The sequence below is a fragment of the Prionailurus viverrinus genome, chromosome E2, assembly GCF_022837055.1.
Source record: "Prionailurus viverrinus isolate Anna chromosome E2, UM_Priviv_1.0, whole genome shotgun sequence".
NCBI classification, from domain to species: Eukaryota; Metazoa; Chordata; class Mammalia; order Carnivora; family Felidae; genus Prionailurus; species Prionailurus viverrinus.
In genome coordinates, this window is record NC_062575.1 from 29,835,023 (window position 1) to 29,850,372 (window position 15,350).

At 44.4% G+C, this 15,350-nt stretch overlaps 2 protein-coding genes across 2 annotated transcripts in view; both read right to left on the reverse strand.

Annotated features, from left to right (window-relative positions):
• The window catches only part of LPCAT2 (lysophosphatidylcholine acyltransferase 2), a 70,066-nt gene that overhangs the window by 11,700 nt on the left and 43,016 nt on the right, over window positions 1-15,350 (reverse strand). The gene's annotated exons all lie outside the window — the stretch shown is intronic.
• CAPNS2 (calpain small subunit 2) lies at window positions 5,386-7,653 on the reverse strand. Its single transcript, XM_047836299.1, has one exon. It carries the CDS (start codon window positions 6,855-6,857, stop codon window positions 6,102-6,104), a length of 756 nt encoding a protein of 251 aa, XP_047692255.1. The 5' UTR covers window positions 6,858-7,653; the 3' UTR covers window positions 5,386-6,101.

Consider the following 15,350-nt stretch of genomic DNA (forward strand, 5'->3'; position numbering starts at 1 on the left):
GTCTCTTATGGTTTGGCTCCCTCCCTCTCTAACCTTTTTTCTTTTTCTCCTTCCCCTCCCCATGGTCTTCTGTTAAGTTTCTCAGGGTCCACATATGAGTGAAAACATATGGTATCTGTCTTTCTCTGTCTGACTTATTTCACTTAGCATCACACTCTCCAGTTCCATCCACGTGGCTACAAAGGGCCAGATTTCATTCTTTCTCATTGCCACATAATATTCCATTGTGTATATAAACCACAATTGCTTTATCCATTCGTCAGTTGATGGACATTGAGGCTCTGTCTGTCATTTGGCTATCGTTGAAAGCGCTGAAAAGCACCCATTTTAAATGTGCAGTTAAGATGTTTTGACAAATGCATACACCAGGGTAACCACCACTGCCACAATCAGTATCTATGACATTTTCATCACCCCAGAAATTTTAGAGACGGTAGAGTTTTAAGTGACATCATTTTCTTCTTGGGCCAGCACCAGTTTACTTCCTTATGCACCATGGAGAGCTGCTGTTCATCAGCCTTAGAGGCCGAGCAGAGCAGCTTTCCAAACCGTAGATGTATTATTCAATATAGGCACATTTGTTCCACAGGTGGCTTTCTTGATGAAGCAACACAGGGCCTTGGATAGAAGTTTGGAAGAACGGACAGAAGAATGGTCTGTGGACACTGAAGACGTCATAGATTGTGTGCCTGGGCCTGTGCTTTTAAATTTATGTTGTGTCTCTATTGTGAGGCATCCAATTTTATCTTTACCACCGAACCCTACGTAAAACACAGGTCAAGTATTAGAACTCATTTTTCAGAGGGACAAAGAGAAATATAAAGGACTCTTCACATTACCACTGTTCACAAAACAAGGTAATGTTCTGGACCTCTTCTCCAGGAGTGGTCTTGGCTGACAAAAAGAAGCAGATCCTTGATAAAGGATGTTAAAGCAGACCTTGCTAATCAGACACATGAGAAATTATATGTTACATTTTCATCGTAGTAGTGTAAGGAGGGGAAAGCAGTGTGGAAATCATTCTTAGGTGTTTTATTATTGGATGAATAAAACGATACATTGTTAAGGTTCCAAATTAAAAATAATAAGACTTGGAACTGGAAGGAACCTTGGAAATCATCCATTTGACTAATTCAGTTTTACTAATAAAAAAACGAATTCATTTTTACTAATAAAAAAAAATGGGAGATTTTGACGTTTAAAAATGTAGATGGCATAATTTCACATGATTTTTAAAAATCACTGAGTATTCTTTTCTCTTTTTAAAAAATATTTATTTATTTATTTATTTATTTATTTATTTATTTTTTATTTTGAGAGAGAAAGAGAGAGAGAGAGTGCGAGCAGGGCAGGGGCAGAGAGAGAATCCCAAGCAGGCTCTGCACCGACGTGGGGCTCTATCCCGCTTCACTTGACATCACAAAACTTGCTATTATCATCAACTACAATTAAAATTTAGGTAACTGGATTCCGAATCATTCAAATTAAAGCAAGTAGTTTAATAAAAGAGATTCAAAAAACAAATAATAAAAAAGTATACGATGAGGGACACTCCTTTCATTTTTTAATTTCAAATCAGTTCCGGGATAAAGATTAACCCTCAGATCTGTGGGGTTAATTCTTTAAAAACCTATTGAACTTCTCTGGAAAAATTAGACACTTAAAAAAAAAATCTAGGCTTGAGGATATTTCAGGGCCACATTTAGAAGGAGGAGACCAGCTTTCTGGAAGGAGACCCTAATCCCTCCGTAATCTGTCCTAATCTGGAGGCCAGGACAGCCCCGAGTAGGAACCACGGATTTGCGCTGGATCACTGCAAAAAGAAGGGGTGACCAGGCCTGGACGAAGCTCCAGACGGTGGGCCCCGTCCCTTCCCTGGTGGTCAGGAGGATCAGAAGAGCGTGGAAGTGAGGGCTGACGGTCACCGTGACCTCACGGCACCCCAGCGCCCTGCCACTCGACACTAGCTTCTAGGTCCAGCGGGAAGTTCCAAACCACATGTTCAAACACGGCCCATTTAAAATCGCAGAAGGGACAAATGGTGATTTTCCTGCATCTCATTCTCAGGTATCCGTTCCCTAAAGCTTTTCATAGTTGGATTCGTTCAACATTTTTATTTCTACAGAAGCAGGTATGTTTAACAACATTTGAAGTCCAGCAACATTTCAGGATATGGGTGTGAATACATTTTGAAATGGCAAACCCCCAAGGACAGGGCTATATTCTCTTTGGTATGTTATCATTGGTACCACCCCTGAAGGTGAGAGATCATCAATACCACCAAAATAATTTAGAAATGCTTCCATAAAAACAGAACTTACTATGCAGCAGTCAACAGAAAAAGGCCTTGAGTCCTTGAAGATACTCTACAAATCCAAAGGAGTTCTATTATTAAAATACAGTAAATTCTCAGTTTCCCAGAGGATTCTGGGGAGAGGCATCCTGTTGGCTCAAATATTCTTATTAAGAGCGTATTTCTACCCACATATGTAATTGTATTACCAATTTTCCAGGAATTAAATTGCTTTAATCCACTTAGCATTAAACGCAGACACTTTTAAGAAGTGATTCTAAAAGCACCTCAAGATCAATAAACATGTCAAATATCAGGACCCTGCAGGTGCATCTGTGAATATTTTTTAAGGCCCCACCATGGGTTAGTTGCAGATTTTGAAATTAAAAAGTGTAGATGGTACAATTTCACTTGCTTTTTTAAAACCGCCGAGTATTCTTTTCTCTTTTTAAAAAACATTTATTGATTTATTTAGTTTGAGAGAGAGAGAGAGAGAGAGAGAGTGAGCAGGGGAGGGGCAGAAAGAGGGAGAGAGAATCCTAAGCAGGCTCTGCACTGTCAATGCAAAGCCTGACTCGGGGCTCTGTCCCACAAACCATGAGATCATGACTTGAGCTGGAATCAAGAATCAGATGCTTAGCCAAGCCGTGCAGGCACCCCACTGAGTATTATTTTCAACTTAAAACATCGATCGTATAGCTTAATGTTAGAAATTGAAAAACAATGGGATGAAATGATATGAATCAAAGACCTCTGTCTTAGGCTATAAGTAGTCTTTCATGTAGAAACGGTAAATTTAAAAAAGTGTATCACATAAATACTCCCTCTTACATTGAAAATGTGCCTTTAGGGGCTCCTGCGTGGCTCAGTAGGTTGAGCACCCGACCTCGGCTCAGGTCGTGACCTCACAGTCCGTGAATTCAAGCCCTGTATCGGGCTCTGTGCTGATGGCTCAAAGCCTGGACCCTGCTTCGGATTCTGCGACACCCTCTCTCTGCCCCTCCCCCCATTCATGCTCTCTCTCTCTCTCTCTCTCTCTCTGTCTCTAAGAATAAATAAACATTAAGAAAAAAGAACATTTGGGGCATCTGGGTGGCTCAGTCGGTTGAGCGTCCGACTTCAGCTCAGGTCATGATCTCACAGTTCATGAGTTCGAGCCCCGCATCAGGCTCTGTGCTGACAGCTCGGAGCCTGGAGCCTGTTTCAGATTCTGTGTCTCCCTCTCTCTCTGCCCCTTCCCTGCTCATGCTCTTTGTCTCTCTCTCTCTCAAAAATAAATAAACATAAAAAAATTAAAACATCAACTGTTGGATAAAAACTAAGAAATTCAATTACTTGTGGCTATTGCTTCTGCACAATGCCAAAGTTTGGGGTACTTAAAAAAAATCCAGAGCTTGGATTGGATTTTCCAATGTCTACTCTAGTGACTGCGGTTATCTGTACAAATGTTCTACAAATTCAGAAGAGAAGAGAAGAGAAATGTAAGTAACTGTGGGATGTTCTGCCCTGTGCAGTCAGGAAGAGAATCGTAAGGGCAGGTAATCCCTTGACCCGTGAGGAGCGAGAAAAATACTTAATACCGCCTCCCACTTGAGGTAACTGTCTTAACTTCCAAAAAATATTTAGAATTAAGTGAGGAAAAAAAAAGTGCAGTGCAGTTATGCTGCCCTTTCTACAACCATCACGCAGAAAGGTTAAATAATCAGCTTAACGTTCTGAGACCTTAAAAGGCATCTTGGCGGCTTTCCCCTTTCTTGGCTATATTCCTACGCTCATGCCTAACATCTGAATGGGCGGACTGTAAAGTAGGGATCCTGACATTAACGTGTGGTTGCTGGCGGCAGCCTCATTCTGATATGACCGTACCTGGTCTAAGCAGCACACCAGAGCAGGCTTAAGTTACAAAGCCCCTGGCGGAACGTGGACGTGGCGGTCTCTGTGCTTGGTTCAGGGCAGGATTATACGCACGTGGTGGTGCATAAATATGATATGACGGTGACGATGGTGAGCAAAGAGGCCAAATGCCGACCTCTCCTGATTTCACTGGGGATTGCTCCCAGGCAGCCGCGGGCTGTTAACAGGGGAGTTAGGTCGGGTCTATAGTTAAACTCTCCTCTAAATGAGTCAACAGAGGAAGGAAGAATTTATCTTCAACCTCAGGAGGACCCTCCAAGGTAGCCTTGGAGAGAGGGGGAACGCATGAAAAGCCAGAGAAGCAGGAGGGGTAGAAGCCAATTAAACAGCAGGCGAGGGGACTGGACGGTTGCCCATGCAGCCCCCGTAGCTGAGTCTACTGGATCCGGCCTGCCCCACCATAATCACCTGAATCAAAATGAAAGAGCCAAACCGAGGGCCACACGCAAGAAAGCACGACTGCCCTGCCTGGCAACCGTGGATGCTTGCTGGAATCATCTGGGGGAGCTTTAAAAGTACTCATCTCTCCAGGGCGCCTGGGTGGCTCAGTCGGTTAAGGGTCCGACTTTAGCTCGGGTCATGGTTCATGGGTTCGAGCCTTGCTACGGGCTCTGTGCTGACAGCTCAGAGCCTGGAGCCTGCTTCGGATTCTGTCTCTCTCTCTCTCTCTCTCTTTCTCTGCCCCTTCCCCACTCGTGTTCTGTTTCTCTTTCTCCCTCAAAAATACATAAACATTTAAAAATAATAATAATAATAATAATAATAATAAACCTCATCTCTGGGCCCTACCTCTAGAGATAGATTTTTCTCTAACTCATTTGGAAAGGGAGTCAGATATCAGTATCCGTGAAGAGTTCTCTCTGATTCTGAATTGCAGTCAGGGCTGCGAACCACTATAATAATAATAGCCAACAATATTTATAAATCTTTATGTATCTCTATATTGCTTCATATTCCAAATAACTGACGGCAATTTAGGTAAGCTCTACTTTTGTTTTGTTTTTCTTTGCTTACTTCTCTTCCATCTGCAGTTTTCTAAGAGGAGCAAAACAAATATTCCTAGCTCTGAGGCAGGGCAAGACATGACAAGAGACAGCCAACATGAACTTGGCATGCCTGATTTTGTATACGTGCGTGTAAGAATGATTAAGAGTGACATTTCGGATTACAGGTCCGCCCTTCATTCTCCGATGCCCTGACCCTCTTTACAAATACATCAGAACAAGGTTGCCGCATGCTTATTTCACTAGAGAAACAGGAATAAAAGAATTCTGGAATGTTAGAGAGCTACATGTATCTACCCCCCTCCTGTGAAACTGCTTCTTTCCTCATTTCTGAACCTGCTCCTATACAGTTAAATAGGTTTCCAGGAACACATCTTTTTTTTTTTTTTCTTACATAATGTAAAGAGCAGATGTGAAATGAGAGGAAAACAGATTTTGAACTTTCCTCCTCCTCACCTTTTTAAAGGGAAAACAGATCTCTGGAGGGCTTTTTTGATTTATTCCAGGAGTGTTTCAAAATTTCACTCTTGATAACAACAAATTTCCTGCTCCTTGGAACTCACTCGCCAAATAAGCGACGGCCTGTTAAAATCTGCTCCGCTGGGGCCCTGCCCCGCCCCGCCCCACAGCACACACGCATCTGTCCATATATGTCCGGTACCTCAAAAAACTGACATACAAACCACTCAGAACATCCTTCATAAAAAAAAAAAAATCTGTTTTAATGAAGCTGTTTAAAGGGCCGCCCCAGTTCAGAAGCATTCAGGCCGGTGCAAGAGCTCGCGGAAAATGACAGCTGTTGGGTAGGGTATCAGCCACCGTGCAGACGGCACGGCTAGGCTCTTGGTGGTCCCTTCCTCCGGGAGGGCGCTGGCTTCTCGCTGCCCGCTTCAGGAATACATGGTCAGCTGCAGCCATTCTTGGATGGACACCTGAACCAGGCCGCCTGCATCTCTATCCAGAGACTTGAAGGCACGGAACATGGCATCCAGGCGGACCAGGCAGCTGATGAAATTGTTGAAATCCATGCTTCCATCCTCGTCGGCGTACCGGCGGATGATCATCTCGTAAAGTTGCTCGTTTAGCTGGAAACCTGCTGCCTGGAGAGCCCCTCGCAGCTGAGAACTTCCCAGAGACCCAGAATGGTCCCTGTCATACTGCTTATAAACGCACTGCCATTTCTTGATGTTGTTCCAGAGGTACTTAAATTCTTCGAAGCCCAGCTTGCCGGTCGTGTCACTGTCCATCACAGACACGATGCTCCGGCAGGTGTCAAGACTAAAGCCGTCGGTCTTCAGGTCCTTGTGCTTAGAAAGGACTTTGTTGAGAATATTCATTAGATCGGTGGCACCCACCTCCATGTCCGGCCCAGCCAGCTGTGCAAACTGTTGCCGAAACCGACGAACTTCCTCACTTTCGTTGGCCTCCACGTTGGTGAAATGCTGCTGAGTGGGAGCGGGTTCTGGGGTGTACTGAGCTGCGGCAGCCTCGCTGATGAAATTCACAATTCCTCCAACTATGCCGCCAATATTTCTTCCTCCTCCACCTCCTCCTCCTCTTCTCTGACCGCCTCCTCCAAGAAGGCCTCCAAGAGCTTCCCCAAGACCCCGATCGGCCCCTTCCAATAAAGCCTTTGCCAGAAACATGCTTTTGGTTTAACAAGCAAGTCTAAAAGCTGCTGATACCTTGCAGATGGCGTGGAGAGAGCTGAAATGGAGTCTCATTAGCGTATAGGTGGAAGAACTGGCTTTTCTGTACCTGCTAACAGGGCACCACGCCCCATGCTGCTCTGTCTCCCCTCCTACTGAATACTTGATTTCCATTAGGTCCTAGCACCTGCCAGTTTTTACAGCACCTCAGTAAAATATTCGTAAGCTATTGTGTGCATGACGAATTACCAAAAATACTATTTTAAAATGTAATATATTAAAATACATGCTTCTATACATCATTGACTTCTCCACATCTGAAAGATGACAACGCATTTCCCCAAAAGAAGCTAAATGACTCAAAGATGTCAAGCATGTCTTTCCTAAGGAAGATTTGTTGTTAGAGCAGAACAGAATTCTTGATCATCGGGAGGATAGTTCCCTAATCCCTCTCCTTTAGCAAAGATTCCCCAAGTCCAGTGTTCTTAAGAAAAACTTGGAAGAGGATAGGGGGATTAAGATGCAGGGTCCCTAGGTCCCATCCTCAGAGATTCTGATTCTGTAGCCTGCTGTCGGGCTCATGATGTACATTTTTAGAGTCTTTTCTGAAGTGTAACAGGCATATGTAGAGCTCAGAGAATTTCACACACTGTGCACGCCCATATCTTCACAGCCAGATCAAGAGATAGAATATTACCACCCCCAGAGCCTTGTCCCTCCCAAGGGTAACCACTATTCTGATGAGGAACACCATCGATCAATTGCTGTACCTTAAATATATGGAGTCAAACAGTACACACCTCTTGGCGCCCTATTTTTAAAATTTGAATTACATTTCTAAAAACTGTGGTGGAATACATATAACATAGAATTCACCATCCTGTTTTTAAGAGCTCAGTTCCATGGCATGAGGCACCTTCATATTATCGTGCGACCATCACCACCATCCATCTCCAGAAAACTTTTCATCTTCCTAAACTGAAGTTCTGTCCCCATTAAACACTAACTCCCTGTTCCTACCTCCTGCCAGGCCCCGACAACCACTATTCTTACTTTTTGTCTCCATGAACTTGACTGTTCTAGGGTACCTCGTGTAAGAGGAATCACATAGGATTTGTCCCTTTGTGACTAGCTTATTTCACCCAGCATGATGTGTTCAAGGTCCATCCGTGTGGTAGCATGTGTCAGAATTTATTTCCTTTTCAAAGCTAAACAATATTCCACTGTATGTACGGTACACATTTTGTCTATCCACTCGTCTGTTGGGAAGCAACCAAAAGGTTGCTTCCACTTTTTGGCTTTTGAGAATAATGCTACGAATGTGGGTGGACACGTATTTCTTCAAGTTCCTGCCTTCAGTTCTTTTGGAATATATACCCAGAAGCAGAACTGTCGGGTCATATGGTAACTCGGTGTCTAATTTTTTGAAGAACCTCCATACTGTTTTCCACAACACTCCTTCCTGCCCTCCCTTCCTTCCAGCCATCCTGACGGGCGGCAGTCGTAATGAGTATGAGGTGCTAACATCTCATTACGGTTTTGATGTGCGTTTCCCTAATGATAATAGACTGTCCTCTCATTTCTGATCTTGGGTCTGGCTTTTGTTGCATTTGGGAGATTTGGTTTGATTTTTTTCAGTAAGTATCCAAAGTCAGTCTATGACGAGCAGTCCTGCACAATACTTTGAGAGACCCTACCTTTGATGCTAGCTAGAGAGAGAGGGCACCAGCCCGTCAGAGGTCTCTGGAAGGTCTACCAGTGAACTCAAGGAAAGGTGGCCAGGACATAATAACTAAACCATCACATTGCTTAGCGTTTTGGAAATCAATTTCAAATCTGCAAAATGATGGTAATACCATCTCTCTGCCTATTTCCTAATGACTCAGGGTCGTTTGTTAGGTATCAGGACGTGGGCTCAGTGTTTAGGATCCAGAGGTGAACCCATCAGGACTGCTGTGCTCAAGGATCGAGGATGCCCCCCGAAAACTAGTTGTAATTATAACCTGACATCTATGTTCACATTTCTACTATTAATACTAAACTATTACATCCGCATATAGTATTCTTTGGTATTTAGGTATCACAGAATTCCTTTGAAAGACAAAATAGTCGCGATGAGTAAAGAAAAATTCAGGGAAGGTAGGCTACCGAGGAAAGGTATGGTGCTGTATTATCAAGCATGGTGGGTGCCCGAAAGGGGTGCGATGATTTCTGCCAAGGAGAGCATTTACCTACACACGAGGTAATGTGCAGGCCTGACTACAGGGCAAGCCAGAGTTCTTCAAACAGACGACGGATGTGAAGGGACAGCGTAGTAAAAATACAGAGGAGCTAACAGGATGCGTGGTCTTTAAGTGGCAGACCGACGTGATGACAGTCCCTTGCCCGGCACGACAGGCCATAACGGCAGATCCGCAGAACAGACTCAGGCTGGAAAAGGCTTTGAACCGCCAGGTGACAGTCTACCTCTCAGCGGAAGCTGCCGAAGCTCGTGTATAAAGTCGAAAGGAGATGAGATGTGAAATTACTTTGTAAGTTGTGCAATTCTAGAATTGAATTATGATTGTTCTAGCCAGTGTCAGGGAGAGAACAGTAGCTGGGGGACACTGCTCTGTTCAGGACATGGGAGCGATGTCTCCTTCTGCCACACCCAGTGGTTTGTGTAGAACACTCCCAACGACGGGTTTTATGACACAGCGACTCCAATAACTGGTCTCATGGGCACAATGAAGTGGCCTCTGCGAACACCAAAGGCCGAATGTCTTCCCTAACCACACAGAAGAAAGCACCACAAAAGGACCATCTTCCTTTTAGGGGATCACAGGGCCATCTGGCCTCGGACAGATTGGAATCCATTCACATGAGCTCCTCTCAGAGGAAATTGCATGGGCTTTGTTTTTATAATATTGCAAATTAACCTGATAGCAGCCACCGCCACATAAAACACGCCTCCTCAGGCCCAGCGGAAGTGGCTTTCACTGAGGTTTAGATCCAATTCCCCTCCTTTACTTTCCATGAAGATGGAGGGCATTTGGCTACCAGTTTCTCATAAACCATCCTGGAATAAAACACCGCTATTAGATTAACAGGCCTTTTCTTCTCTGGACTATTTAACCCCCTGAGGCTATTTATTAGAACATTAATAGTAACTTTGGTTGCTGTCTGTGGGAACTCCACTGTCCATATCTGGAGGAAGAAAGAGTAAGGGAAGAAGACACATCTGCTGGAAAATTTAGCCTCCATTTGAGGGGGAAAAGCTACCGAACTTAAATCGTAAACAGTAATACGTGAACGCTATTAGCAACATTATTCGTAATGGCCCCAAAGTAGAAACAACCTGAACGTGTACCAACCATGGGTGAATAACCCAAACGCAGTATATCCATACACTGGAGGGCTGTCTGGCAACAAAAGAGGACAAACACTGATCCATGCCGTGGCAAGGACGAACTGCAAAAAACATTACGCTAAGTGACAGAAGCCAGACACGTGACACCATATACTGTATGATTCCAATATATGGAGACGTCCAGAAAGGGCAAATCTGTAGAGACAGAAAGTCTTTCTCCTAGACTAGGTCTAGAATCATACTTTAGGACTCACAACTCAGTAGTGGTTGCCTACGGCTGGGAGACAGCTGGTGACAGGAGCTAACACTTAATGCCACGAGGAGACACAGTGGAAATGTTCCCAAACCGATTTACGGTGATGGGTGCACAACTTGGCAAATTTACTCTAAAAATCACTGAATTGTAGGCTTGAAATGGGTGAATGGTATGATATGCAAAATAATGCCTCAAGAAAGTTATTTATACACACACATATATACATATACATATACATATACATATACATATATATACCTATGTAGGGCCCAACTGTGTCTCAGTAAAACTAGCAAAACAGGCATCAGGCTAGATTTGGTCCATCAACTGTAGTCTGCTGACCACTGCTCTACTTCCTAAGCTGATGAAAACAAAGCATGTTGGTAAGGTTTAAGGACTGGTTGAGAGACTGTAGTCAGTGCTTAGAGTGCCTACTATTAATTTGTAGGATATCCCACATTTGACTTAAAATACACACACACACACACACACACACACACACACATATGACATACATAAAAAAGTCAGCAGTGATGGTTTAAAGTAAAAAGAATACCGATGAGCAGTTCTAGTCTCAGTCCTGCAACTGACCAGCCCTGTAGCCCTGAGCACCATACTTCTTCTCTCTGGCTGGCGGCCTTCTGCGAAATGAGGAAGGTGAGCAGTTTGACAGGAAAGCCCTGCTAGCGCTAGAATTCTAGGAGTCTAGAGTTTCATGTGTCCTGCAGTGGTGACGGTGGTGTTGTTTCTACCTTGCATTTCCTTTCCTTCTCGTGCCCAAGTGTTTTTATGCTACATGTTGACTTCATCTTCCTTTGTCTTGGGTCTGGATGCACCACTTTTAAGGACATGCTTACCCTCACCTCCACTTTGACACACTGCCTGCTTTTCAGAAGTATTCCTGGTGGTGACCCACCAAGCATGGCACTCCTCCTCCAAAGAGAATGCCGAGATGGGGCTGCTGAACCCAGAAGGACATACAAGCTCCCACTTGCAGGGAATCCTTTCCATTGGAGGTGGGGCGGGGTGGGGGGTGCTTTCACCTAACTGCACCATGATCTGGACCAGACCTTCCTAATTTATTGATGAAGATGTCATGTTGGATGAAATCAAAAGCCTTTCTAGAGCCCATATAGATAATATCTATTCCTTCTTCTTTATCATCTTGGACCGTCACTCTGTCATAGGAGGAAATTAAATTGGTCGGACGCAATTTGCTCTTTACAAAGCTCTGTTCTTTACTTCCTGATGCTCACAGAGGAGGCCAGCAATTGCTCGCTTGTGCTAATAAAAAAAGTTAAGCTTTAACTCATGCAGCCTCCCTTCTGTTTCTTCTGAGCACCTCCTAGGTATACTTGCATTGAGGAGCCAAAAATAAAGTGTGTAATTCTCACGCTTAAGTGGATATTCCTAATGGAACAACACTCAGTGAGAGAAAATACTATAATGGATTGAATGGAGCAGCTCAGTCAACCTGAGACGTGAAGAAGGAAATGGTCAGACATACAGGACCACCAAACATTTAGGACGACTTGTATGACTGCACAGGAAGAAGGTTATGGCCTTTTTCTGTTAATTGTGTCATATACGTTATAGGTACATTTCGTATAACAAATCCTGATTAACTGAGATTTAGAATCAACAGGAGTTCTTTAGAATCAACAGGAACTCGGAGAAACTACATTACAAATCAAACCAGAACTGGAAATTTAAAGGACCACTGTAGAGAGAAAGCAGCCATAGGCAATCCATAGACGGATGGGCACGGCTGTGTCTCAATAAAACTTTATTAAACAAAACAGGCATCAACCTGGATTTGGTCCATCGGCTGTAGTCTGCTGACTACTGCTCTATTTCCTAAGCTGATGAAAACAAAGCATGTTGGTAAGGTCTAAGGACTGATTGAGAGACTGGAGTCCGTCCTTAGAGTGCCCAATATTAATTTGTAGGATGCCCCACATTTGATTTAAAAGCGATCACTCTGAATCTTTATTCTCATCTCCTCTGTCTGCCTCTTGCTGATACCCTCCCTTGGTGCTACTCGTGTTATTTGTCTTTATAGATGAGAGAGACTGATTTTGAATTCCTCAGCTATAGATAGTCCAACATGAGCTCATTATCTGTTTTACCAACAACATCGCCTAACAGACCACCACCTGATAAAATTTAGGTAGGTGGTGATTCTTTCAATTCTGTAAAAAAGTTTTGAAAACTGCCGTGATTTTTCCCCTTTCTGTCCACCTTCTAACTGGTACTTAGTTCTTCTGGCATTCACTATGTCCTTTGTTGAAATATTAGACAGGAAAAGAGTGTGTGCACTTCAGCTCTTTGACACTCCGGCATTTTTGGCTATTGTAAGCTTCTGTAGATCTTTTATTGCCGTTTCACATTATGTGGAATGAATGCATTTCTTTATCCCGAGTTCTTTCCTGTCTGCCCGGTTCTCGGTATTAGTGCCAGCATTAAATCACGAGTGCCAACAATAACAAGCATCTCGGCTTGCCCCTTCCTGTCCGACAAGGTGGGGTGCTGCAGCATGCGGGTTTTCTGCTCACGCTGAGAGTCAGGACCCGGCGCTTGCGCAGCTGACGTGACTGGCCGTAAATAGAGAAACCTTTCTGAGTAGGATGAGATGAACTTTTCTGTTCCGTTGTACGAGTTGCCCTGAAACTTTGGGACCATATGCCCCGCAAAGCAAAAAGTATCTACCATCTGGCTCTTTACAGGAAAAGTCTGCTGACCCCTGACATACAGCTTCTGCCACCAGTGAGCTTGCATAGTATTGGAGTGATGGATGCCGACGACATACTAAGCTGAGCGTGTCACGAGATGCGGCGAGGAGACACCGGCCTTGCTACCAGTGAGAGGTAAAGGGCAGATGACATGGCACACTGTCAAGCTAGCAACGAAGATGAGCTGTGCTGTGGGGGACGTGAGGACTCCGGCTCACAGGTACATCATAGACTGCTGGTGAGGCAGCGGCACACGGGTCTGCTGGGGACGCCGCGCTGGAGGAGGACGAAATCGACAACCCCGAGACCCCTTTGTAACTGTAAACACGACGGCGTTCCAACGATTTCTGGTTGAGCTAGTGTGGTTTCCGAATCCCATTAAGTACACTTCAATCCCTTCAAGAGTGCTGGCAAAAAAACCCTAGTATTGAAAACGGGATTGTGAATATAAAAAATGTCGAGACACCACCATCGTCTCAGCCTTCGACTCTGACTCATCTGGACACCTGACTCATCAGAGGCAGAGTTCAGTGTGCATTCATAAAAATAAAGAAGGTAAATTCGACGCCAAGATGAAAAAGTTCTTTTCTATCTTTCAAAGAGATCAGACCTCTCCGAAGGAAATGACCCTAAACTAGGTAACTCTGGTGCGCTTTGGATCACGAATGCCATGCTTCTGTGGGACCTTACCTGCTGCCACATACATACCTGGGAGTCTGAAGGGACCTGTCAGAGTGTCAACAGGGGGCTGGACCAACAGTGTATTTTTTAGAGACGAAACTGAGACAAAACCATTATGTATATAGTAGCGTTACCAACGATAGCCAAAGTATAGAAAGAGCCCGAATGTCCATTGACTGACAAATGGATAAGGAAGATGTGGTGTATCTATATGCAATGGAATACTGCTTGGTGAAATCTTGTCATTGGCAACAACATGCATGGAACCAGAGTACATTATGCTAAGTGAAATAAGTCAGGCGAAGAAAGACAGATACCGCATGATTTCACTCACATGTGGAATTTAAGAAACACACAGTAGGGGAAGGGAAGGAAAAACAAAATAAGATAAAAGCAGAGAGGGAGGCACATCATAAGAGATTCTTAAATACAGAGAACAAACTGGGGGTTGCTGGAGGGGAGGCGGGTGAGGGGATGGGCTAAGTGGGTAGTGGGCATTAAGGAGGACACTTGTTGGGATGGCCGCTGGGTATTGCGTGTAGGTGATGAATCACTGGGTTCTACTTCTGAAAGCAATACTACCCTGTATGTTAACGGACTTGAATTTCAATTAAAACAAAAAATTACAAAGTTTTTGTAGACTAGCCAAGAATGCACATAGAAAGAGTAAGGGAATGTGGGGAGATAGGTCTCTTCCCCATCCCCCAAATACCAACACAACCACATTAGACTCTGGGAGAGACTGAGAGAGGCTTCGGGCAGCTGTCTGCACTGCAAACATTTCCAGCTGCTGGAAGACCCACAGGAACACCCCGCCCTTTCTCGTTCCCACCCTTCCTCCCCCTCCCCTCCTCCTCCCCCCCCCCCCCGCCCCCCATGAAACATTGAGTTTAGCAAGATAAGCTACTCTGAGGGAAACAAACTATGGGGTTACTGAACTTCTTGTCTTTCCCCTGGAACATTCCCCAGCTAAATCACTTAGAGAGACTGAGAAAACAAGCCTAGGGTGGGAGTAGCTCACCCGCACAGGGCGTGGCAACAATTGCATAATTCCCCTTCTCTAAACAAAGCAAATCTTCACAGGCACAGACATGCGGATGTGTTAAAGACAAAAAAAAAAAAAAAAAAAAAAAGGAAAGAAAGACAAAGACAGAAAGGGGAGAAAAGAGGGAAAGAGGAAAGGAAGGTCATGGGCTCTAGTCACTAATTCCCCAGACTATTTTGTCTACCTTTGGAGATCAAAAGGAAAGTGCTGGAGAGACCATCTCACTGTCTGTAGCGAAAGCCAAATCACACTATACAAAGAAGCGACAAACCCAGTTGTAAGTGATGTGTGAACCTGTGGAAGCGGTCCACGCGGGAATGTGATTGCCCAAACTGGCTGCCAACACTCACCAGTCTCCTAAGTGCCTGGAGCCCACTGTACCCTCTAGTTCAGAGGGAACCGGCTCACCGGGGGGTTATTGTGATCC

What these genes read in the sequence shown, in the direction of transcription:
- CAPNS2 (XM_047836299.1), bottom strand. Translation starts at nt 6,857, where the DNA reads ATGTTTCTGGCAAAGGCTTTATTGGAAGGGGCCGATCGGGGTCTTGGG.